Source organism: Syngnathus floridae, chromosome 7 (genome assembly GCF_059516105.1).
Source record: "Syngnathus floridae isolate MCC-2025c chromosome 7, RoL_Sflo_1.0, whole genome shotgun sequence".
Taxonomy (NCBI): Eukaryota; Metazoa; Chordata; class Actinopteri; order Syngnathiformes; family Syngnathidae; genus Syngnathus; species Syngnathus floridae.
In genome coordinates this window covers 2,451,220-2,477,922 of record NC_142419.1, presented here as the reverse complement: position 1 = coordinate 2,477,922, position 26,703 = coordinate 2,451,220, and the positions used below count along the sequence as shown (strand labels likewise).

Genomic DNA, 26,703 nt, shown 5'->3' with positions numbered 1-26,703 from the left:
CAGAGAGGTGACATTCCATGTCCCAAGAGCCAGCTTCTGCAGCCGGGGATCAGACCGCCAAGGTCCCTGCCTTTGGCTGCCGCCCAGCTCACATTGCACCCGACCCCTTCGGCCCCTCCCACAGGTGGTGAGCCCATGGGAAGGGGGACCCACGTTTCCATTTCGGGCTATGCCCGGCCGGGCCCCATGGGCGAAGGCCCGGCCACCAGACGCTCGCCTTCGAGCCCCGCCTCCAGGCCTGGCTCCAGAGGGGGGCCCCGGTGACCCGCGTCCGGGCGAGGGAAAACAAAGTCCATTTATGGTTTTCATCATAAGGGGCTTGGGTGAGCCGTGCTTTGTCTGACCCCTCACCTAGGACCCGTTTGCCATGGGTGACCCTACCAGGGGCATGAAGCCCCCGACAACATGGCTCCTAGGATCATAGGGGCACGCAAACCCCTCCACCACGATAAGGTGACGACTCGCGGAGTCGCGGATTTCTGCAACCCAAAATTATTTTCATATGGATAATTGATATATTAATATTGATGAATATCTTGTGTGGCCTCCACATGCTTGTATGCATGCTTGACAACGTTGCGGCATGCTCCTAATGAGACGATGGATGGTGTGTTGTGGGATGTCCTTCCAGATCTGTCTAAGGGCATCAGTGGGCTCCTGTAAAGTCTGAGGAGCAACCTGGCGGCGTATGATGGACCGAAACATTATGTCCCAGAGGTGTTCTATCGGGTTTAGATCAGGTGATCGTGAGGGCCATTCAATTGTGTCAATTCCTTCATCCTCCAGATACTGTCTGCATACTCTTGCCACAACAGGCCGGGCATTGTTGTGGATAAGGAGGAACCCAGGACCTACTGCACCATTGTAGGGTCTGACCATGGGTGCAAGGATTTCATCCCGATACCTAATGGCAGTCAGACTGCTGTTCTCTAGCCTGTAGAGGTCTGTTCGTCCCTCCATGAAAATGCCTCCCCACACCATCACTGACCCACCACCGAACCGGTCATGCTGAATAATGTTGCAGGCATTATAGCGCTCTCCTTGGCTTCTCCAGACCCTTTCACGTCTATCACAGGTGCTCAGGGTAAACCTGCTCTCATCTGTGAAAAGCACAGGGCGCCAGTGGCGGACTTTGTTTCTGACTGTTTGGACAGAGATATTCTCACCAATAGCCTGCTGGAGGTCATTCTTTAGGGCTCGGCTAGTGCTCAACCTGTTTCTCCTTGCACAAAGCAGCAGATATCGGTCCTGCTGATGGGATGAGGACCATCTACGGCCCTTTCCAGCTCTCCTAGACTAACTGCCTGCCTCCTGGAATCTCCGCCATGCTCCGGAGATTGTACTGAGAGACACATCAAATCTTCTTGCAACAGCACGCATGGATGTGCCACCCTCAAGGAGTTGGACAATCTGCTCAACTTCAGGAGGGTTAAGAAATCGCCTCATGCTCCCAGTCGTGATAATGACTCTAGCTAAAACCAACACTTGTGGAAAACCAGTTAAAAAAGATCAGGAGGGAGGAATTTGAAATGGCCTCCACCCGCAAAACCAGTCCTGTTTTGGAGACCATCTCATTGTTGCCCCTCTAGTGCACCTGTTGTTAATTCCATCAACACCAATGCAGCTGAAACTGATTTAACAACCCTCTCTGCCGCGTACCTGACCAAAACCTTATCAGAAAAGTGTAATTGAATTCATGCCATACCCTGATTAAAAAAAACTGTTCCTTTAATTGTTTTGAGCAGTGCATATATATATATATATATATATATATATATATATATATATATATATATATATATATATATATATATATATATATATATATATATACACACACACACACACACACACACACACACCGTAATTTCCGGACTATAAGTCGCATTTTTTTTCATAGTTGACCACTTCCCATGTTATTTTTAGTATAGTTGATCACTTCACATGCTTTTATATCTTTATCTTGAACATATTCAAAACATAAAAAATAGAGAAAACATCAAATAAAGCAATTAACACTTTAAAGCACCATATCCAAGTCCACTGTCTGCTGTATGTACACTTGCTCCATTTTTGCTCCTCTTATATTTATTATTATTATTTATTATTATTTTCTTTATTTATCATTTATTCAACACTCTTGCTTATTCATTGTTTGTGCCTTCTTGGGTTTTTTGTGTTGCTTGTATGCATATGTGTACTATCTCACTGAGGGATAATGGGAACGTAATTTCAATCTCTTTGTGTGTCTTAGTATATAAAAAAAAAAAAAAATCGACGATAAAGCAGACTTTGACTTTGATAAAACAACCCAAAAAAATTATATTTTCAGACGAAACTGGATGAGGGCGCTCTAAATTTCACCGTTGGCCGTGACTCATCAACTGGGTGGGCTTAAGAAAAATGGCACCAAAAAGAAACTCATATTTTGCAGGTTACAAACTTGAAGTTTTAAAATATGCAGCTGAAAACAGTAATCGAGCAGCAGAAAGCAAGTTTGGAGAACCGTGATGTACCAATGGATTACGATTGCAAGTGAAGTCAGTAGCGCGGCGCGGCGGTTGTTTACATACAAACGTGCCCACATAAGGACTACCGGCATCATTAGCGGTGATCATTTCTAAGTGACACGGAGGACAAAGAGTTTGAAGGAATTCAAGTCAAGTCAAGTCAAGTTTATTTGTATAGCCCTAAATCACAAACAGTCTCAAAGGGCTTCACATAGCCAAAATTGACAATTATTCTCAAAGCATCCCCTGATCTTAAGCTCCCAAAAGGGCAAGGAAAAACTCAAAAAAACCCTGCCAGGGGAAAATGAGAAACCTTGAGAAGGGACCACAGATGGAAGGATCCCCCTTTCAGGATCACCAGGTTGTAATGGATGCAGAGAGGGCACAAGTAATACATAATATGAAAATCAATGAAAAAAATGGATGTCGGAGGTGCCCGCGACTGTCCTGGCAGTGTCTTCAAGGGGGTTGAGCTGCAGTTTCTTCATCTTGAATTGGTCCCCGAGAATCCAGCTAGCCGCTATCAGCTTTTGAGCCACCTAACCCCCTCCCCAGCCCGGGAGGGGGTGGGCAGAGAGAACAAAACAAACTCCGGCCAAATCGGCCACTACAAGTTAGTTAAAGGCCATCTCATAGAAATGTCTTTAAACGTGTCTTAAATGTTTCTACTGAGGTAGTAGTTCTAATATCCATTGGTAGGGCATTCCAAAGCTCTGGAGCCCGAATAGAGAATGCTCTAGACCCTGCAGACATTTTCTTGGCCCTCGGTGTAACTAAAAGACTAGCGTTTTGCGTAACGAAGGTTACGAGACGGAACATAAGGAACGACTAGGTCGACGAGATATGAAGGCGCTAAGCCATGCAGTGATTTATAGGTTAGTAGAAGAACCTTGAAGTCACATCTTAAATGGACTGGGAGCCAATGTAATTTGGCTAATATTGGGGTAATGTGATCAAATTTTCTTGACCGTGAGAGCAGCCTCGCAGCGGCATTTTGCACTAACTGTAGACTTTTGATACTGGACTTAGGAAGACCAGAGAATAATACATTACAGTAGTTCAGGCGCGACATGACGAACGCATGTATAATAGTTTCCGCATCCCCGGTCGAGAGGATAGGACGAATCTTAGCAATATTACGAAGGTGAAAAAGCGCAATCCTGGTTATATTCTTAATGTGTTTTTGAAAGGAGAGCGTTTGGTCAAATATTACCCCGAGATTAGTTACCGTCTCACTCTGAGTGATAGTACGGTTATCTATAGTTATAGTGGTTTCCTTAAATAAGTGTTGATAACGAGTAGGACCAATTATCAACATCTCAGTTTTATCTGGGTTAAGACGAAGGAAGTTGAGAGACATCCATTGCTTCATCTCCGCAAGGCACGCCTCGAGATTACAACAGTCCCGCGGATCTGTCATCGATAACGGCATATATAATTGGGTGTCATCCGCGTAGCATTGAAAGCTAATATTATATTTACGTATTATGTCCCCAAGCGGAATCATATAAATATTAAATAAAATCGGTCCGAGTACCGATCCCTGTGGGACACCACAAGTAACATTATAAAGCTCAGAGGACGTATTGCCATGGATACGGTGTGTCCTGTCTGATAGATAGGAATTGAACCAGCTTAGTGCTGACCCTGAGATACCAACACAACTTTTAAGACGCCCTGATAAAATATCGAAGTCTACAGTGTCAAAGATAGCACTAAGATCGAGTAGTAACAACACAGACGATGTATTTGAATCCATAGCTATGAGGAGATCATTAGTCACTTTAGCAAGTGCTGTCCAGACTGAAAAGAGTCATATCGATTATTAGCGACCATGTAATCAATAAGCTGCTGCGCTACTACTTTTTCGAGAAGTTTTGCTATGAATGGGAGGTTTGAAACTGGCCTATAATTACTGAGACAGTCCGGGTCAAGATTTGCTCGCTTAAGTAGCGGTTTAATAATAGCGGTTTTAAAGGCTGTTGGCACTATCCCAGAGGAAACAGACAGATTGATTATATTTAAGACGGACGGTCCTAAAATTGGAAATAATTCTTTAAGTAGTTTGGCTGGAAGCGGGTCGAGTAAACATGTTGTTTGTTTAGCCGTACTAACCAATTTTGTAAGCATTTCAAGGGACACGCTTTTAAAATTTGAGAGGGTTATTGCATGATCCCCAGCGCTATTAACCGGCGGAGCGATTGGAATGGTATTCTTGATCTCGTCCCTAATGGACTCAATCTTTTGAGCAAAAAATTTCATAAACTCGTCAGCAGAGTGGAAGGAGCTATCGGGGGTCGGCTGGCGCAGAGTTAGCTTTGCCACTGTATCAAATAGGGATTTAGGATTGTTTTTATTAAGATTAATGACTTGCGAAAAATAACGAGTTTTTGCTAAAATAAGCGCATCTTTATATTTCAGGAGGCTGTCCTTCCATGCCTGACCTCAAGTTTGGTTAAACGCCATCTGCGCTCATGCTTTCTACATAATTGTTTAAACGTACGTGTTTCATCTGTGAACCACGGAGTTGGCCATCTACGGCGAGTTTTCAGACGTAGCGGTGCCACAGAGTCGATGGCTTTTAATAATGTCGCATTGAATTCAGATTATCAATAGAGCCGCTGTATGCGGGAAACATGGCGGTTGCCGGCGACAGTAACTCAGATAGCGCAGTTGCAGTCATGGAGTTAAAATTACGGCTGCTATAATTCTGATTGCTCTCTTGTCTTTGACAAGGAACTAAAATTTCAAATTTTATTAAGAAATGATCAGACAGAACAGTAGTGTATGGCAGTACTGCTATATTTGAGGTTGCTAGTCCCCGAGATAACACCAGATATAAGGTATTTCCATTCTTATGCGTTGCTGCCTGTACAGCTTGCGTAAAACCAAACGTATCGATTAAAGTTTGAAATGCCAAAGTCAGTGGTTCTGACGGTGAATTCATGTGGATGTTGAAATCACCCATGATAACTATATTATCTGCATTTGTCACTAGATCAGCCACAAATTCTGAAAATTCATCCAGGAAGCCAGAGTAAGCCCCGGGTGGGCGGTAAATAACAACAAGATAGAATGACGGTAACGCAGTGGATCGCACAATGAGAACTTCAAATGTTTTAAATACGTGAATTGAGCGAGGCCTAAATCTAAGCTCAGAATTTGAGATGAGGGCGACACCCCCACCCTTTTTTCGAGGACGTGCCACATGCGAGCTCACAAAATTTGGAGGCGAGGCCTCGTTAAGTGGCAGCAGTTCATTAGGTTTTAACCAGGTCTCGCAAAGACCAAAAACGTTTAGATTATGTTCCGTGATAAGGTCATTAACTTAGGGCGGTGGGATGAAACGACCGTGGGAATTTGATGATGAATATTTGTTACACATGTGAAGTTGTCTAAAACAGGCACCGTTTCATCAGCAAGACCGGTCGGGACGGAGTGATTGGATTTGTCTACTACCCCAGTAGAAAGTGTGTTTATGTGTACTGCAGCACTATTTAAACTGTCGCGCTCTAGTCTACACGAGGAGCTATGTGTATGCTGAAAGTCTAGCCTAGCGCTAGTTAACTTTAACTTAACAGACTCCAAACCCATCCTCACAGGTGGTCTAATCACCTGTGTCCTGGCCTGCTCTAGAGTGACCTGTCATGAGAGGCTCAAACAGTAATCTATATTCCTAGAAAGAGTGAAGGCTTAGGGTGAAGGCCGTCCTTCCTCAGCAGGTCGGGGCGACCCCAGAAGGATGACCAGTTATCTATAAAATACAGTCCCTGCTTTTTACAGAACCCAGCCATCCATCGATTAAGGGAGACTAACCTACTAAACCGCTCATCAGTGCCTCTCCCAGGCAGGGGGCCAGAGACAAATACTCGATGCCGACTCATCTTTCTGGCAAGATCACAAGTCCTCGCTATGTTTTTCTTTGTGATCTCTGATTGTCTCATCCTAACATCATTGGAGCCGACGTGTATCACTATGTCCGAGTAGCTAGTGTTGGTGGAACTACGCTGTTGACTAGGCCTATTGCGAGTCAGCTCCCTAAGATTAGCTTCTATGTCGGGTGCTCTGCCCCCAGGAATACACATTACCGTGGCTGGATTTTTAAGCGTAATGTTTCGGGTAATGGAGTCGCCTATGACCAAAGTGCGAGGGCCAGTAGACCGAGATGACTTTGGACGGCTATGCGTCTTACCTGGCTCATCGCGATTAGCAAGCCGCTTGGGGCTAATGCTAACCGGGCTAGCGGGCTGACTACAGCCCGCGTCTGTGTCCGCCGCAACTACTGTTATCGCACTATTCTGCTCTAACTGGCGGACACGTCCCTCTAGCAGAGACAACCTCTCTAAGAGAAGGGTGCAGTTGGTGCACGAAGCCGTACATACCTCTTGGTCCGCTGCCATACTTTGTGTCCGAAGAGCGACGATCTGTCAGAACAACCCGGAAGTCGGTATTAAGGATTTGGAGTGACATAGAAGGTTTGAAAAACTATTATGGCTTTTACGCACGCCCGGTCCTACTCAACTGAGTCGGGGGCCGGCGCTCGGCCGAGTGGCTGTCCGCGAACGGTGCGCGGGGCTCGGACATGGCCATTACGCACGCCCGGTCTGTCTGGAAGTCCACGCCGCCACACGCTTGGAAGTTTGTTTTGTTTAATAAAGAGCCGTTTACCAAACCCACATCTATCCTTGTACTTTGTTAATGCTACAATATAGTTATATAGTAGATCTGTGAAATAAAGACGAGGCTGACGTCAGGGTGCACGCGCGGCGATGTTGACAAAGGGTGAGGAATTTGATTGATGGATTTAATGGAATTGAAGTGCGCGGATGGTTTGATAATATTATAGTTATTTGAAATATAGTTTATCTATCGTTATATGAGCCTGTGGAATATTTTGAAGTGCAAGCGCCCTCAGCCGTGCGCACCCATTGTTGACAAAGAACGATCGATGGATTTAATGAATTGGAGTGACACCGATGGTTTTATAAACATGTTATTCATGTAATAGTTGTCCTTAATCACTCTAGATGTTACATCAGGCCCGTTCTCAGCTCTTTGTTTGTGTTTGTCACGTTAGCATACCTATCGTTTAGCCTGTTGTTGCTATTTAATGAATTGGAGTGACACCGATGGTTTTATAAACATGTTATTCATGTAATAGTTATCCTTAATCACTCTATATGTTACGTCAGGCCCGTTCTCAGCTCTTTGTTTGAGTTTGTCACGTTAGCATACCTATCGTTTAGCCTGTTGTTGCTATTTAATGAATTGGAGTGACACCGATGGTTTTATAAACATGTTATTCATGTAATAGTTGTCCTTAATCACGCTATGTTACGTCAGGCCCGTTCTCAGCTCTTTGTTTGAGTTTGTCACGTTAGCATACCTATCGTTTAGCCTGTTGTTGCTATTTAATGAATTGGAGTGACACCGATGGTTTTATAAACATGTTATTCATGTAATAGTTGTCCTTAATCACTCTATATGTTACGTCAGGCCCGTTCTCAGCTCTTTGTTTGTGTTTGTCACGTTAGCATACCTATCGTTTAGCCTGTTGTTGCTATCGTTTAGCCTGTTGTTGCTCGTTCATGACTGTTTTTGGTGTGGGATTTTGGCGAATAAATTGCCCCCAAAATGCGACTTATACTCCGGAGCGACTTATATCTGTTTTTTTTTCACTTTTTGGGCATTTTATGGCTGGTGCGACTTATACTCCGGAGCGACTTATAGTCCGGAAAATACGGTGTGTGTGTGTGTGTGTGTGTATATATATATATATATATATATATATATATATATATATATATATATATATATATATATAGCTGAGCTGGTCTGAAGGACAGCACAGAGGCACTGATCCTGGCTGCACAAGAACAGGCCTTGAGCACCAGAGCAATAGAGGCCCAAATCTACCACACCAGACAAGACCCCAGGTGTAGATTGTGCAAAGAAGGTCCTGAGACAATCCAGCACATAACTGCAGGGTGTAAGATGCTGGCAGGTAAAGCATACATGGAGCGCCATAACCAAGTAGCTGGAATAGTGTACAGGAACATCTGTGCAGAGTATGGACTGGAAGTCCCAAGATCCAAGTGGGAAACACCTCCAAAGGTGGTAGAGAATGACCAAGCCAAGATTCTCTGGGACTTCCAGATCCAGACAGACAGAATGGTAATGGCGAACCAACCGGACATTGTGGTGGTGGACAAAGAGCAGAGGAAAGCCGTTGTGGTTGACATAGCCATCCCAAATGATGGTAACATTAGGAAAAAGGAACATGAGAAACTTGAGAAATATCAAGGGCTCAGAGAAGAGCTGGAGAAGACCTGGAGAGTTAAGACTTCAGTGGTACCTGTGGTCATTGGAGCACTAGGGGCAGTAACCCCCAAACTGGAGGAGTGGCTGAACCAGATCCCAGGAAAAACATCTGACATCTCAGTCCAGAAAAGTGCAGTACTAGGAACAGCAAAGATACTGCGTAGAACCCTCAAGCTCCCAGGCCTCTGGTAGAGGACCCGAGCTTGAAGGGAAAAAGAGACCACCCACGGGGGGTGAGGAAAAGTTTTTTTTTTTTTTTTTTTATCTTTAACATATCTGAAAATGGACAAATCTTGACGGAATCAAGCAAACATGTGGTTACAAGGGGTAGAGCTAGATAAGCCTAGGCTTCCTTCTACTCCCTTTTGAACAAATAAGATTTTTTTATGATAAAAGTGAAAATTTATAACGCAATGTTTTTTTTCTTTTCTTTCTTCTCTATTGTACTATGGAGTTATTATTTTCAGTATTTTTTACTTTCTTTTCTTGTATTTCTTTAAATGTTCGAAATAAACAAACAAACAAATTGGCTCTGAAGTTAGTAACCCATAACAAGATCGTGTTTCGAGCAGGTACGGATCATGTCTACCAAGTCTGAAGCGCAAACGGAACGCTCATTGTGTTGCAGTTACAGATTCGTTCTTGATAAACGTTTCCACAATGAAAGCGCGATGCTCACCGGTCTAATTCATGTTAGCAACTGAAACGAAACAAAATAACATTATTCGGAAACGAAAATAAAATGAAACGAAATGAAACAAAACAAAACAGCATCATACAAAAAAAAAAACTTTTTGTTTCTTTAATTTATTTGCATATTATTAAACCTACAAATGTGTCAGATCATTTTACCGGACCCTGTAAATCATTGGTTGTTCGGATCAGCAATTTCAGTTAAATATATTGCAGACAAACACAGTGATATTTGAAGTGAAATGAAGTTCATAGGATTTACAGAAACTGTGCAATCATTACTTGAACAAAAGTAGGCAGGTGTATAAATTTGGGAAACCCCAAAAGAAAAATGACACTTCCTATAGCTACCAATGAGAGTATAGATTCTGGTTGAAGGTATATTTCTTTACAAAACATCTCCAGTAGTATTTAAGGTGGCCAGTTGCAAGTTGTTCTCCTCTTTGCATCTTCTCTGAAGAGTGAGCAGCAGCGAGACTGACGCTAATGCTATGAAAATGAGTGCAGACATACAATATTATTAAAGTGAACTACAGTTTATTATTTTGTGTCTTCTCAAACTTACCGCTTTATCGTGTCCGTCGTTTCCATCGATTGAAGGAACTGAACCATCAACGAAATGAAGTCTAAAGGCAAATCCTTCTCTATACTGGCAAAATATTTCTGGACTTTGCCCACAAACGTGGGAACACTGCTTGAAAAATTAAATTTGACCAGGCACTTCTTTGAGGTTCTGATGTTGTGCACGGATTTGTGTGGATTGATGCGTCCAACAACGGAACATTTTGATCCCTCCACTTCGGCATCCTTGAGTTGTTTGAACTACAAAAATCTCACAGAGTAATATACAAAGCGGATTCGTCTTTGCGAATCCGCCATGTTTATTACTCGGATTTCCATTTGGCAATACCCATTAACTTGTTTGGTTTGTTCCACCCCATCAGATGTGATCTAATAGATAAAAAAACATAATAGAAAACGGAGAAATCTGAACATAGTAAAAAATAGCCCCCAAAACGATCATAACAGTATCTCTGCAGCACTTGGAGGCATATATTACACTTTTCTACACTCCTGGATACTCCAGGTACACAAGAGAATGTTTTTAAAAGCCAAAAAAGTAAATTTTACGAGCTATGTCTCCTTTAAACACCAAATTCATGAGCAAGTACCGTAATTTTCGAACTATAAGTCACGTTTTTTTCCCTAGTTTGGGTGGGGGGGTGACTTACACTGAGGAGTGACTTATATGTGAATTTTTTCACAAATTTTCAAAATTAAAAAAAACGAAAAAAAAAGTTAAACTGCGATAAACGAACCGCAATGTAGCAAGGGATTACTGTAATTTGAATTTCAAGTGACGTCAGTGGCGCGGCGCGGTGGTTGTTTACATAAAGGACAAAGATTCGATCACGGGATGACGAAGGCCCCCACGTACTACCGGCATCATTAGTGGCTTTGTTTGTAAGTGACACGGAGGACGAAGAGTTTGAAGGTTTTAATGATTCGACGTGACACAGAAGGTTTGAAAAACTATTATGGCTTTTACGCACGCCCGGTCCTACTCTATGGAGCTTTCTTTCTTTCCGTGGATTGAAGTCGGGGGCCGGCGCTCGGCCGGGTGGATGTCCGGGGACGGTGGATGGGGCTCGGACATGGCTTTTACACACGCCCGGTCCTACTCTATGGAGCTCTCTTTCACTTCCGTGGATGGAAGTCGTGGGCCGACGCTCGGCCGGGTGGCTGTCCGGGGACGGTGGATGGGGCTCGGACATGGCTTTTACGCACGCTCGGTCCTATTCTATGGAGCTCTCTTCCACCTCCGTGGCTGGAAGTCCACGCCGCCACACACCTGGAAGTCGATGCCGGTGCTTGGGGCCGTGTGGTGGTGAACTATTTATGTTAGAGTTATTTGATATATTTTATTTCGTACAGCAACTTGTATATGTTTTTATCGTTACAGTTCAGTACTTGTTGAGTCGTTGAACTCTTGTTTTGTTAAATAAAGAGACGTTTACCAAACCCATGTCTTTCCTTGTACTTTGTTAACGCTATAATATAGTTATATACTAGATCTGTGGAATAACGACGAGGCTGACGTCAGGGCACACGTGCGGCGTTGTTGACAAAGGACGAGGAATTTGATCGATGGATTTAATGATTTGGAGTGACACAGATGGTTTGATAATATTGTTGCTTATATGATAATTATTTGATATATACTTTATATATCGTTATATGGGTCTGTGGAATATTTAGAATATTTAGACGTCAGCGGCGCGGCGCATACGCGGCATCGTTTCCATAAAGGACGATCGATGGATTTAATGAATTGGAGTGACACAGATGGTTTTATAAATGTGTTATTTATATAATAGTCATTTGAATAACTGAATGTTACGTCAGGCCTGTTCTCAGCTCTTCGTTTTTGTTTATGTCACGTTAGCATACCTATCGTTTAGCCTGCTGTTGCTCGTTCATGTCTGTTCTTGGTGTTGGATTTTGTCGAATAAATTTCCCCCAAAATGCGACTTGTACTCCGGAGCGACTTATATATGTTTGTTTTCACGTTATTGTGCATTTTATGGCTAATGCGACCTATATTCCGGGGCGACTTTTTGTCCGAAAATTACGGTAACTGTGTTCTGAAGCATACCTGTCAAAATCATGTTAGCGTCCCAAGTTTTTATTGTGTATTGTTATTCGTTTAACAGTACTTAACTTTATTACTTACAAAAATGAATTAAAACTACATAAAATACAAATATAAATAAATAAAAATTAGTATATATCATATATATTAAATAATTATTATAATAGTAATTGGTTTACTTTACAGCTATAAGGCTTAATTAGCATTATCCCTAATGCCAATTAAAACAATGACTTCTTGATTTCCAGAATTTTTCACTTTTTTCAGTTACCCGACCATTATCCCCCAAAAATTGTAAATTTCCCCCAGGGTATCCTCGCACCCCCTAGGAAGCATTCTCACTCCCCGGTTAAGAACCACTGTTTGTGTTTTATTGTGTTTACTGTTTTAACGCTGTGTCTTTTTTCTAATATCTGATTCACTGCGAAGGAATTTTTAAGGTGCTCGATATATAAGATTGAGTTGACCTAAGTTGAGAAAGAACAAATGATGCAGAATTCCAGAACAATCAGCCAATTACAGTCAAGCCTCGGTTTTCGACCACAATCCGTTCCGGAAGGCAGTTCGAGAAGCGAATCCTTCGAATTCCGAATCTATTTTTCCCATTACAAATAATGGAAAAATGTTTGATCCGTTCCAAGACAAAAAAAAAGCCTTTTAAAGCATTTTTCATTTGTGCATTTTTGTCAGATCGCGCCGAACACGCAACCGTAGCGCGCCGCCGACCGCGCAACTGCACTGCGCTGGTCGCATTATTGTGACAGAGCCGTCGCTGAAATTTAGAAAATATTTTCAAAGTCCTGATGTACTTTCCAAAATTTAAGTGGACCTTAGTGCACAGGGAGCTTAATTTAGTCCGATCGCGCAACTGCAGCACGCCGGGCGCTGATGTTCGCATTGCTTTAGGAGTGTCTTTGTGTTTTAGGATGGCTTTACTGCTCCCACTTTCTTTCTTTGGAGGCATGATTAGGGCTTAATACAATCCTCAAAGTAACGGAAATACAATAACAACGGAGTCAGTCGACATTCGGGCCCCGCGGTCGGGTTTTCTTGGGTCCTCCCAGCTCATTCCACGAGGTTCGACCTCCGAATTTTGTTCAACAACCGAAGCAAAAAAATCTCGAATTTTTTGTTCAAATTCCAATTTGTTCGAGAACCGGGGTGTTCGAAAACCGAGGTTTGACTGTACTCTGTCATTGTCTATCTCCCAGCAAACTGTTATTGGCATGTCCTGAGAATGAAATGATGGGTGAACAAGAGCATTAGCAACCACAACAACTATGATACTAATAACAGTTGAGGGTTCCTTCTAACCTGTGGGTTCAAGCACAGGTGTCAAACTCAAGGCCTGGGGGCTAGATCTGACCCCCTACATCATTTTGTCTAACCCGCTAAAGCAAATCACGTGTGTCAACTTCCATAATCTTTGCTAAAATCTGTACCAACATTTTAAATTGTTAAATGAAATGAATTATATTGAGATTTTATATTGTTAGTCACCTTTTTACAGTGATATGCACATTAACTGAGCTATGATTCTTCACTCATAATGTCAGAACTAGTAATCCCTCAATTTGTTGTGTATATGTAATATGACAATGAGACATTTAAAGATTTGTTTTCAACATCATAAATGGCACTTAGAGGTAAGCCATAACCACATACTGGCCCGCAACAAAAATGAGTGTAACCACGTGTGTTATACGTAGTTCTATAACCATTATTTAAACTTTATTTACACTTCCATTATTCATTCATCAATTTCAAAAAAAAATTATAAGTAAGGACTCGCTGAAGGATGTTTAAATCGCTAAGCTTCACAGTTGTAAAAGAAATGGCTCACAATGTGTACCACAACACAATACTAATATACTATTTCATTCTGACTTTTAACAATAAAAGGCACATGCATGCATCTAAAAACATAATTTCTTTTTGTGCAAATCCCAGACAGCACTGGACATCAGACAGTCTCTATTTGGAGGAAAAAACATCCATGTTGCTACAGCTCATGAAGACCTGGCCTATTCCTCCTATGTTCACCAGTACAGCTCTGGGAAATTCGATAACGCACTGTGAGTACAGTGAATTTAAATAAAAAAGTGAATACTGTTGGACATTACATATACAGTACATAACAATGTTTTGTTAACAATAGTGGGTTAGTGTGTCATCATTTTTGTTTTTCTTTAACTACAGCTGACCCTTTAGTCAAGCTCTAGCGAAATGTGAAGCTTTTCAAATACATTGGTGCATTGACATTTGTTTTTTGCTTTGACTTTTAAGTGCAAACTTGAGACATGAGCACTGTACGGTGGCCGTCAATTCAACTCACTTCACCCTAAGCAGCAATTTAGTAACCTGAATACACACATATAATGTGACAGACAGGGCAGGACAGCCAAGCGCAGAGTAACACAGACTTTATTGAATGCAAGGGAAGGGAAAGTGGAGTGCTGGAGCTCGAGCAGGAGTGGGTGGATGCTCGTCCCGCGGCGTGGGACGCTGCAGCTACTTGGATGACCGCGGTCCACGGCGCGCTGGGAACCCGGGGACCAGGAGCTGACCTGATGGAGAGAGCAGCAAAGCAAGCACGTAGCAGGGCGGGGTGTTTTGCGGTGATTGTAGTTGGGGACGGGCAGATTCAGGAGGGGCAGTGAGCACAGTGTGGTCAAGAATGGACTGATTGTCAGGGCGGGCGGCAAGCAGAGCATGGTCAGTAACGGGCAGATGGTCGGGATGGGCGACAGGCAAGACGAAACGGGGTCAGCGAACGAAACAGGTTAGCAACAGGAGTCAGACAGGTAGACCGCAGTGAGCAAACAGGTAGCTTCACGGGACAGACTGACAGGGACGTAGCCGGATAGCAGGGTTTATGTAGGGAGATTAACGAGCAGCCGGCAGGTGTGGGTGATTGAGCTGATTGACGGGCAGGTGTGAGCGTGACATATAAACTTACAAACTTAAGAGTGTAGTCAGGTCAGAAAACTCCTTTAGTTCGCTTGTTAGGTCCGGGCCAAAAGCGGACTTAATTGTTTTCGTTTAGTGCGGTTCCCATTCAGACTATACAGTTTGCAAGTGAAGTATATTTTGTAAACACATCCACGCTTGTGATGATCTGTTCTCCCATTGGACAGCACTGACCAGGGCGGCACACAGAGCACAGACCTAGAAATGGAGGAAAACATGCGAGTCCTACGTGCTTCATTCCTGCTCTGCATATTTGTCTATACAACCGCACCAGAGTCCATTTGGAAGCGAACCGAGACCAAAAAAAGTGGGTCTTGGTCCGGTTCTGTAATCCGCACCACGATTCGTTTGCATGTATTCACACCTGCATAAAAGGTACGGACGGTCCAGACCAGTGTTAGAATCAAACCCTGGTCCTTTTAAAGTGGACCAAACAGTCAGGTCTGAATACACCCTTAATTTGTTCCAAATCCGAGTTTGTGGGTAGAAAAGTTTGTAAATATAAGCAATTTTCCCCATGAGAATGAATGTAAAATGTACAAACCGGATTCGGTTGAAGTTGAGAAATTGTGTAAAATGTAAATCAAAACAAAATACAATTACCGTATTTGCCGGTGTATAAGTCGACTCGATGTATAAGTCGACCCCCTAAAATTCGACGTAAATTTACGATTTTATGATATATCCTTTGTATAAGTCGAGATCAATTGTTGCAGTATATTAAACTTCAAAATTTAATCAGAAATATGCAAAATTTATTCACGAAATGTGTTCAAATTCCGGGAGGCCGTGCGCATGCGCAGTGGCCGGAAATAGCTCCAGCCGAGCGGATCGGCTGTTTATAAGCACCGCGGAGGAGATCGCGGAGACTCATTCGACTTCCAGCGGCCGGCGAGCTCGCGCACGCCGCCCGGCACCACCGGGAGGCCGGAAATAGCTCCAAGCCGAGCGGATCGGCACTTTATAAGCACCGCGGAGGAGATCGCGGAGCCTCATTCAACTTCCAGCGGCCAGCGCACTCGCGCACGCCGCCTGGCACCACCGGGAGGCCGTGCGCACGTGCCAAGTGGCTGGAAATAGCTCCCGCCGAGCGGATCGGCTCTTTATAAGCACTGGGAGGAGATCGCGGAGCCTCATTCGACTTCCAGCGGCCGGCGAGCTCGCGCACGCCGCCCGGCACATCCGGGAGGCCGTGCGCATGCGCCAAGTGGCCGGAAATAGCTCCCGCCGAGCGGATCGGCACTTTATAAGCACCGCGGATGAAATCGCGGAGCCTCATTCGACTTCCAGCGGCCGGCGAGCTCGCGCACGCCGCCCGGCACATCCGGGAGGCCGTGCGCACGCGACAAGTGGCCGAAAATAGCTCCCGCCAAGCGGATCGGCTGTTTATAAGCACCGCGGAGGAGATCGCGGAGCCTCATTCGACTTCCAGCGGCCGGCGAGCTCGCGCACGCCGCCCGGCACATCCGGGAGGCCGTGCGCACGCGCCAAGTGGCCGAAAATAGCTCCCGCCGAGCGGATCGGCACTTTATAAGCACCGCGGATGAAATCGCGGAGCCTCATTCGACTTCCAGCAGCCGGCGAGCTCGCGCATGCCGCCCGGCACATCCGGGAGGGCGTGCGCACGCGCCAAATGGCCGAAAATAGCTCCCGCCGAGCGGATCGGCTGTTTATAAGCACCGCGGAGGAGATCGCAGAGCCTCATTCGACTTCCCGCGGCCGGCGAGCTCGCGCACGCCGCCCGGCACATCCGGGAGGCCGTGCGCACGCGCCAAGTGGCCGAAAATAGCTCCCGCCGAGCGGATCGGCACTTTATAAGCACCGCGGATGAAATCGCGGAGCCTCATTTGACTTCCAGCGGGCCACGCACTCGCGCACGCCTCCCGGTTCAAATGTTCTAAGTGCCAACGCACAATGAGATGTATGAGAAACGGCCTTGGTTACCATCACATTTGAAGCGATGAATATGAAGTTAAATTTTATGACTCGGTGTATAAGTCGAGGTCGATTTTTTTCGGTCGATTTTGGATCGAAAAAGGTCGACCAATACACCGGCAAATACGGTATTTGAAAATCATTTTCAACCTATATTCAATTGAATACACTACAAAGACAACATATTTAATGCTCAAACTCATAAACTTTATTTAGTTTTTCAAATAATAATTAACCTAGAATTTCATGGCTACAACACGTGCAGTAGAAGTTGGGAAAGGGCATGTTTACCACTTTTTTATATCACCTTTCCTTTTAATAACCCTCAATAAACGTTTTGGAAGAGAGGAGACTAATTTCCTTAGCTTCTCATGTGGAATTCTTTCCCATTTTTGCTTGATGAACCGCTACAGTTGATCAACAGTCCGGGGTCTTTCCTGTTGTACTTTACGCTTCATAATGCGCCACACATTTTCAATGGGAGACAGGTCTGGACTGCAAGCGGGCCAGGGAAGAACCTGGACTCTTTTACTTCGAAGCCACGCTGTTGTAACATGTGCAGAATGTGGCTTGGAATTATCTTGCTGGAATAAGCAGCGGCGTCCATGAAAAAGACGTCGCTTGGATGGCATATGTTGCTCCAAAGTCTGTATGTACTTTTCAGCATTTATGTTGCTTTCACAGAAATGTAAGTCACCCATGCCATTGGAACGAATGCACCCCCATACCATCACAGATGCTGGATATCCGGATGGTCCGTTTCCTCTTTGGTCCGGAGGACACGACGTCCAGTATTTTTCAAAAACAATTTGAAAAGTGGACTCCTCAGACCACAAAACTCTTTTCCATTGTGCATCAGTCCATTTTATATGAGCTCGGGCCCAGAGAACCCAGCGGCGTTTCTGGATGTTGTTCACAAACGGCTTTTGCTTTGCATGGTAGAGTTTTAACCCGCACTTACTGATGTAGTGACACACTGTATTTACTGACAGTGGTTTTCTGAAGTTTTCCTGAGCCCATTTGGTGATATCCTTTACACACTCATGTCGGTTTTTAAGGCAGTGCCGTCTGAGGGATCGAAGGTCACGGTCATTCAGTCTTGGTTTTCCGGCCGTGGCGCTTACGTGCAGTGATTTCACCAGATTCTCTGAACCTTTTGATGATATTATGGACCGTAGATGTTGAAATCCCTAAATTCCTTGCAATTTTGCTTTGAGAAATGTTATTCATAAACTGTTCAACTATTTTCTCCCGCAGTTGCGGACAAAGTGGTGAATCTCGCCTCATCCTTGCTTGTGAATGACTGAGCATGTTTGGAGAGGCTCCTTTTATACCTAGTCATGGTTCCCACCTGTTCCCAATTAGCCTGATCACATGTGGGATGTTTCAAATAGGTGTTTGATGAGCTTTTCTCAGCTTTCTCAGTATTTTTTGCCACCTTTCCCAACTTCTTGGACGTGTTGCAGCCATGAAATTCTAAGTTAATTATTAGGCAAAAAACAATTAAGCTTATCAGTTTGAACATTAAATATGTTGTCTTTGTAGTGTATTCAATTGAATATGGGTTGAGAAGGATTTTCAAATCATTGTATTTTGTTTTTATTTACATTTTACACAATTTCCCAACTTCAACCAAATCCGGTTTGTAATATTAATTTGAAATGTTCTGCCTTGAAAGACATAATGACTTGCTTTAGCAGTAGGCACTTGAGAGACGGGTGGGAGTGGGAGAATTGTGTATTGTTTTCTTAAGTTCTCTATTTGCAACACTCTCTTCTGACTACGCTCAACGCTATGTGCACGAGCTTTCTTAGGAGACTACAGATGAACTTGTCAATATTAGCATATTGACACTCGCCAAGACGAACACAAGAAGTGGCCGAGGCAAGGGTAGAGACGCGCACACACGTCACAATGTCACCTGACACGCTCTGACAGACTCACGGGTTCGAATGACAAATTTGGTTCATAAGTCAAAGCAAAAAATCTTGAGGCTCCAGTTCGTATCTCGAAATTTTCGTTAGTGTTGACGTTTGTAAGTAGAGGTTTCACTGTATATATGTATGTGTCTGTCTCTGTGTGCGCGTGTGTGCGCGCGCGCGCATGTGTGTGTGTGCGTGCGTGCGTGCGTGGGCATGTGCGTGCTGTCAAGCGATTAAAATATTTAATCGGGATTAATCACATTTTGTTCACGGTTAGCTCATCGTTAACTGATCCATTTTTCAGCAAATTTTTATATTCATATTGAAATATGTTATATATTTTGATGAGATGTGGGGCCACTTGGACCAAAAACTATATTTTTTTTCTTTTCATTGCAATTTAGACAATTCTGTGACATCTAGACTTTGATAATCGTCTAGGCAGGACATGAGGCGAATGTATCCTTTTTTGCTCCGCGGGAAATAGATCTGACTGACATCCACATAGCAGTGGAAGGAAGTGCTAAACCTTGGGGCAGCAAATGCAATGAAAACAGCAAGGGCCTCAAAATAGATCCCTGTGCACCACCATACAAGTCAAGTCATGTCAAGTTTATTTGTATAGCCCTAAATCACAAACAGTCTCAAAGGGCTTCACATAGACAAAAGTTGACAATTATTCTCAAAGCATCCCCTGATCTTAAGCTCCCAAAAGGGCAAGGAAAAACTCAAAAACCCCTACCAGGGGAAAATGAGAAACCTTGAGAAGGGACCACAGACGGAAGGATCCCCCTTTCAGGATCACCAGGTTGTAATGGATGCAGAGAGGGCACAAGTAATACATAATATGAAAATCAATGAAAAAAATGGATGTCGGAGGTGCCCTCGATTGCGGCAAATAGACACACTTTACAGAAAAACAATAGTGTCTTTGAAGCCAGTGGTATATGCCAAACCATTCTGATTTGATTTGGTTATTTGTGTCCAGATTCAGTAGTTTTGTTGTCATCTTGCTTCTACTTGACTAACTCATGGCTGTAACATTGATCGCTTCAATAAACCAAGATGAAAACTCAACACAATACAATACAATACAATACAATGCAATACAAATTTCAGAAATTAATTTGATGTATCAATGTCATTTACAATATGTAGTTATACACATTTTTAAAAATGCTTATATTAGCACAATTGCTTTAGATCAGTAAGTTTTGTCTTAAAGAAATATTGGGTCTTCATAAGACTAGAATATATTTTCTTTCTGTCCGAGTAAAATTACTGAATATATGTTAAATTATCTCTTTGTTTGTATGCAAGATTTCATGCAGAACGTGCTATAGACATCATTACTCATGTTCTGCCTGAGGATCATCTGCTTCTAGCCTCATCTAAGCGAGTCAAAGGTAAGGAAAGGCAATATTGGTTACTCACTACTTAAACAATGCCATTTAGTGGCATAGAAAAGTATCTATACCCCTTGATTTTTTTCCAAATTCCATCATGTTAATAACTTGAACATAAAAGTACTTTATTGTATTTTTTTTTTTCATTTACAACATGGGTTTCTATTTTTAGTATAAAAAGTGTGGTGTGCAAAAGTAGTCTACCCCCTGAGTCATTTCTTTTTAGAACCACCTAATGCTGTGATTACGGATACACGTATTGACATCTCCAGACAATTTTTGCCGTTCTTTGCAATTAGCTGAAGCTCAGTCTGACTGGATGGGGTGTGTCTGTGAACACCTATTTTTATGTCTTGTGATCTCTAATATTTATGCTATTTATACACTGCTTGGTGAAAGCTTCTGAGGGAACATTTTCTCTTTTTCTTTTTTTATCGTTAATATATTTTCAGTTTAACTATTTAATGTATGCCAGAAAGCTTTTTCTATTAGATTGCCATGGAAGGTCTAATCCAGTGGTTCCCAAAGTGGGCGGTATCGCCCCCCTGGGGGCGGTGGAAAGATCTGGGGGGGGCGGTGAGGACGAAGGGGGCGGTAGGGGGGCGGCAGTCCGAAGTCGAAGTCAGAAGTTGAAGGGGGCAGTAGGGGGGCGGCAGTCTGAAGTCTATGTAGTCACATAGACAGCATAGACTACAAAAGCAAAAACTCAGGTTTGTAATTTCAAGCTTGTAATGTTCAGAATTTTATCTTATAATAAAAACCGCATTCTGGCGGTCAACATCATTTTGAGTTCAAGTCAACATGAAATTGGGGACTCGCCAGAACGCGCTGTGTTGTGTTGTGTTGAGCTGGTTAGGGTGGTGCATTCACTGATATATATTGTTACGAATGTACATATATGACTTTGTGCCTGTGTGTGCATGTGTGTGTGCATATATGCGTGTTCGCGCGTGTGTCATTGTGTGGGTGGCGTGCCTTAGATCACGTCGGCCACCATTTCTGTGAGTAAATAGAAGAAAATGAATACGTGAGAGGGTAAACTTGCTTTTGCTTAAATTGGTTCACAAATACACATTTGTGTTTAACCTTTCTCTTTTCAAATTGCAGCATACCAAATCTGTGGGTGTGTTTGGGGGGGGGGGGGGGGGGGGCGCTAGGAAATCACTGGGGAGCCAAGGGGGCACCAACCTGAAAAAGTTTGGGAACTGTTGGGTTTACAACATTTATCAGAAATCAATCTCAGAGGCGGTAGGTCTTTTTGGCTTGGCGTTTTCTTCTGCGCAGAAGGACACATCCCAGACACACAGCAAGTGTGGCTGAGACCCGTACTCTGCTCTGAGATTAGCCGTGCTTTTATTGAGAGAGAAACAAAGGGGCAAGTGTACATGATCGAATAGGTTTCCAAACAGGAAGGACATTCCATAGTTATATCCCATTACCACAGAACAAGGGGGATACTTTTATGGACGGGGCAGTATGGACGTCTCATGACCATTAGCTTAACAAAGACGTAGGGAATACATCGCTAGGGAATACATCGCTGTGCCGTACTCATGACTTCATCTTAAATAAGACCTTTGTCTGCTTCAGCCATCCCATGACAATCTCATGATCTGTACATGTCTAGCTAACTGTGGGGCTTATTGTATAGCGCGGCTAATGACTCCAGTCATTAGCCGGCCATATGCCCCCAAGTCATTTTCACGAGGCCTGATGGTCACATACTGCGGAGAATCTTGCACACAAAAGTAGTTACATAGAATCCAATGATAAAAAGTATATCATTTCCAACAGGAACCACTGGTCTAATCAGTCCAAAATGGTTCTAAGGGTGTCATACGTACATAAGAAGATGCTGGGCCAGGAGAAAAGGTCACAATGCCAAGTCACCTTACTTATTATTGGTGCCAAATTGGCCGACTCTAACAATCCTCCTCAGATCATTCAGAGATCACAAGTGTGGTGCACAACATTATGGAAACGTTTAAACATCACAAAAATATGTGACTTTTAATGGGCCGCATATGTGTTATTTATTGGTGTATCTGGTTGCTGACAGGAAACCCGTGGTCCACAAGAGCAAGCAAAATCAACAACTGATATTTTAATCAGTCATCCTGGATACTTGACTAGACTATTATAGATGTTGTTATCCAAACGTGATCTTTTGGCAACAGATGGTTTTCCCATGTCCCAATGGCACAGTTAATACCTCTAAAGATTCGGTCGGGCACAAATGCAAGGAACACAATAGTGTCCACAAAATAAAAATTACTCGGCATTCTTCTAATTAACATATATGTCAAACCTCAAGGGCTGCTTGCCCTGACTGTTTTCCATGTCTTACTGCTGCAACTCACCAGATACACACAATTAGGGTCGTTATTGCTCCACCAGAAGCTCACCTAGCTCGCGGTGCCTGCCTACACCTGTCAGTGGATCACAAGCTTCCTGACCAATAGGAGACAGCAGGTGAGGCTGGGCAACATCACATCCCACACCCGTACCACCAGCACTGGCGCTCCCCATTGCTATTCTCTCGCTACACCAACGATTGCACCTCAGGTGACTCTACTGTGAAGCTCCTAAAGTATGCGGATGACACCACTTTCATTAGACTGATCCGGGACTGTGACGAGACTACGTACAGACAGGAGGTGGAGCGGCTGGTCCACTGGTGCAGCCAAAACCACCTGAAGCTGAACCCGCTCAAGACCGTGGAGATGACAGTGGACTTCAGGTGAGACCCTTCGCCACTTCCACCCCTCACCATCCTCAGTAATGCTATTGCCACCACAGACACCTTCAAGTTCCTGGGATCCACAATCTCCCGGGACCTGAAATGGACCGGCCACATACTCTGTCCGAAAGAAGGCCCAGCAGAGGTTGTACTTTCTGAGACAGCTCAGGAAGTTCAACCTGCCACAGGAGCTGCTGAAATCCTTCTACACTGCCATCATCTAGTCTATCCTCTGCACCTCCATCACTGTCTGGTTTGGATCAGCTACCAAACAGGACAAGCACAGACTGCAACAGACAATTAGGACTGCGGAAAAGATAATCGGGACCAACGTCCCATCTATCCAAGACTTGTACCTGTCTAGAACCAGGAAACGTGCAGGTAACATCTCCGCAGACCCTTCTCACCCAGGACACAGTCTGTTCAAACTCCTCCCCTCCAGACGGCGTTACCGAGCGCTGTACGCCAAAATCAACAGACACAGCTTCTTCCCCCAGGCTCTTGCTCTGATGAACTCACACCACTCATAGAGACTCAAAGACATCACTGTGCAACAACATCTTGCTCTCGCCACTTAAATGTTGTTCGTTACCTGAATGTTGTCAGTCACTTAAATGTTGTACAGAGGCTGAGTCAACCTGAGTCAAATTCCCTGTCCGGCATGCACAAACTTGGTCAATAAAGCTGATTCTGATCAAGCTACTTTAGAGTTTGCTGATTGATCATTTTAATCAGGTGTGTTTCACCAGGATGACATGGAAAACATGCAGTACAGCAACTCTTGAGGACCTGAGATGGACAGACATTAATAACTCCACATGGTATTGCATATAGTGTTGCACACGTTAGTGTTTACCTGATTCTGACCAGATCAGGTTAAATGTACATCGTAACCCACACCCATTGATATTGCTTTCCTATTGGCTAGAGCAGACCCAGGTGACCAGTGAGCAGCTACCCGGCTGTGGTCAAAGGAATGAAGCAATGGGCGATGGCCGAAAGGAAGCAAATGAATAAGGACGTAAACAATAAACTTGTGCCGAAAAAGAATAGCACGTCTGAAATATGTGACTACACCGGGAATCTTCAGGGAAGAAGTTATTACAGACGCAGTTACTGTGTGAAGTAGTGTGAGATATTAATATTACTGCAGCATCTCAACTTTCCACACTTGTACAAACCAGTTAGAAAGTATGGTTACCATAAGGAAGCAGCTCATGTTCCGAGAGACTTTTTGGTCCTTCCACATGTAGCTACATCTAGTTACCAAAGTACTTGTTTGAAAGTGAACAAGGTGGTAGTTGTAACAAAAAAAAAAAAAACACTCACCTTGAATAACTTTTTTGTGCAGTGTTGATTTTCAGGGTTACTATTACCATTCATTTTAAATTACCATGATATAAGGAATGACAACCTGCAGCGTGGGCACTTTTTAATTATTATTTTTATAAGATTTAATTTAATTTAAAAGAAGGCATGTTAAAGTTCTGGTTTGAGAGCCTGTCTATGTTAAAATTGTTGGTTTTCTAATATAATATTTTACATTTAAGTATACAGAAAACGTTACAGCTCATATTTTAGATGCAATTTACATCAAGTTTGAACGAAAATAAAACTAATTTAAGCATGAGCACTGTAAGAGTAAGTTTATGGTAATACTTTCATCCATCCATCCATTTTCTATACCACTTGTCCCCACGGGGGTCGCGGGCGTGCTGGAGCCTATCCCAGCAGTCATCGGGCAGTAGGAAGGGGACACCCTGAACTGGTTGCTATCCAATCGCAGGGCACACAAAGACTAACAACCATCCGCACTCGCACTTTGGGGCAATTTGGAGTGTTCACTCGGCCTACCAAGCATGTTTTTTGGGATGTAAGAGGAAACGCGGGCACAGGGAGGGTCAGAGGTGGAAATCAAAATGGCACCCTCCTAACTGCGAGGAGAACGTGCTAACCTATGCGCCACTGAGCCGCCCTATGATACTTGTTAAGTGTAAATGTTTGCACCTCAAACTTTGCCTTACATACATTGATTTAAATCAGAATACATAGCCCTCCCATTTCCCCAAATTTAAAGTTATATATTTCATTAGATGGTAAAAGTATATTTTTTTTTTACAAACATGTAAAATATTGCTGTAATATTGATATTGCGATAGCCAACACCCATATCGCATATTGTCCCATTATTGTGCTGCCCTACTTCAGAGTAAATATGTTTTCAAGTATTTGCAACTTCGAAGCTAAATTGCAATGAAACAAGAATTTCACAAGAGCCCCCTATCCAAAACTCAAGAAATTGAGTCAAGATAAATTTAAAAAGGGTGCTATAGTAGAAATCAACAATCTATTGCTGTCAAACTCCTCAGACAACTCTATTCTAAAATTACAGGTTTTCAAGAAAGATCCATAATTGAATTTGTTGTTTGAAGAATGGGAATGAGTTTGTAAAAAAGTCCATAAACAGACTTAGGTTGTTACAATACTGTTGTGTGTACACCTGTAAAGTTAAATCGATACAATCCAAATATTCCAGGCACCTGTATAAAGTGTGGAGAAGAAAAGGGAACACTGTTTTATTGTATTTGTGAAAGTAAATGTATTGGGTAGTTTTAAACCAAACTGTAAAATGCATTATTAGGACTAACCATGAGAACATTTGTTCACGATTTTAGGTCTATATCCCAAGCATACATGATTTACAAAGGGTGAGCAAGGTGTTAATGTGACTTTGAAACACCTGGATTTTTTTCAAAGAATCTTTCTGGATAATAGTTAGGGTTGCCACCTGGGTCAGGCAAAATCCTGTAAATTTTGACCATCGTATTGACCTTTGGTTTGTAGGTAATGGCGCCTTTCGCACATCCAACCCAAGATAAAAATCACCCTTCTGTGCTGCAATTGTATAACTGTAATTAGTAAAAATGACACTTACTAGTTATTTGTTTAGTTAACTGCTTTATTTAATAGCAGGCCTTTATTATTTTCGTTCATTTTCAACAGTTTTTTTTTTTTTACACCTGAGGGCAGTATTGGTGGGAATAAATAATTATGTTCTGTTTGCTTATGTGGAATAAAAACAAATAATGTAATTATCAGGCTCCTGCAGAATGTGAGGATGAACTGATCATTTGAATCAGGTGTGTTTAACGAGGGAAACTTGGAAAACATGTAGGAACGCAGCCCCTGAGGACTGGGGTTCGACACCTCTGGCTTAGGGTGTGGTAGGTGCTTTGTTGTGCTTGTCTGTGCCTGTGCCTCTGCTGCCCTAGCCTGGGTTCGATTTTGATGTTTTTTAGACTTGGTGTGATCATCTAATGCGGTTTTACCTTCATATTTTAGCAGAAGTTTTACTGGGCACAGGGAGCAGCTAATATAAAATGGATCACCTGGGCATGGTCTTAGCCACATAGCGTATTTTTCCTGTTTTAACCAGTCATTGTTAAAACATGTCGAGCATTTATTTTCTTAATTGGTCCACCATCACCTCCTGTAGCACCCTCTATATCCATCCCTCCACCCATTTTCATGATAAAACTTCAATCTTTTTAGT

At 43.2% G+C, this 26,703-nt stretch overlaps 1 protein-coding gene across 1 annotated transcript in view; it reads left to right on the top strand.

Annotated features, from left to right (window-relative positions):
* Window positions 1–26,703, top strand: part of appbp2 (amyloid beta precursor protein binding protein 2) — a 237,519-nt gene that overhangs the window by 95,724 nt on the left and 115,092 nt on the right. Inside the window, 2 exon segments of the mRNA XM_088380624.1 lie at window positions 14,128–14,252; window positions 20,325–20,410. Coding sequence (XP_088236750.1) covers window positions 14,128–14,252; window positions 20,325–20,410 — 211 coding nt within the window.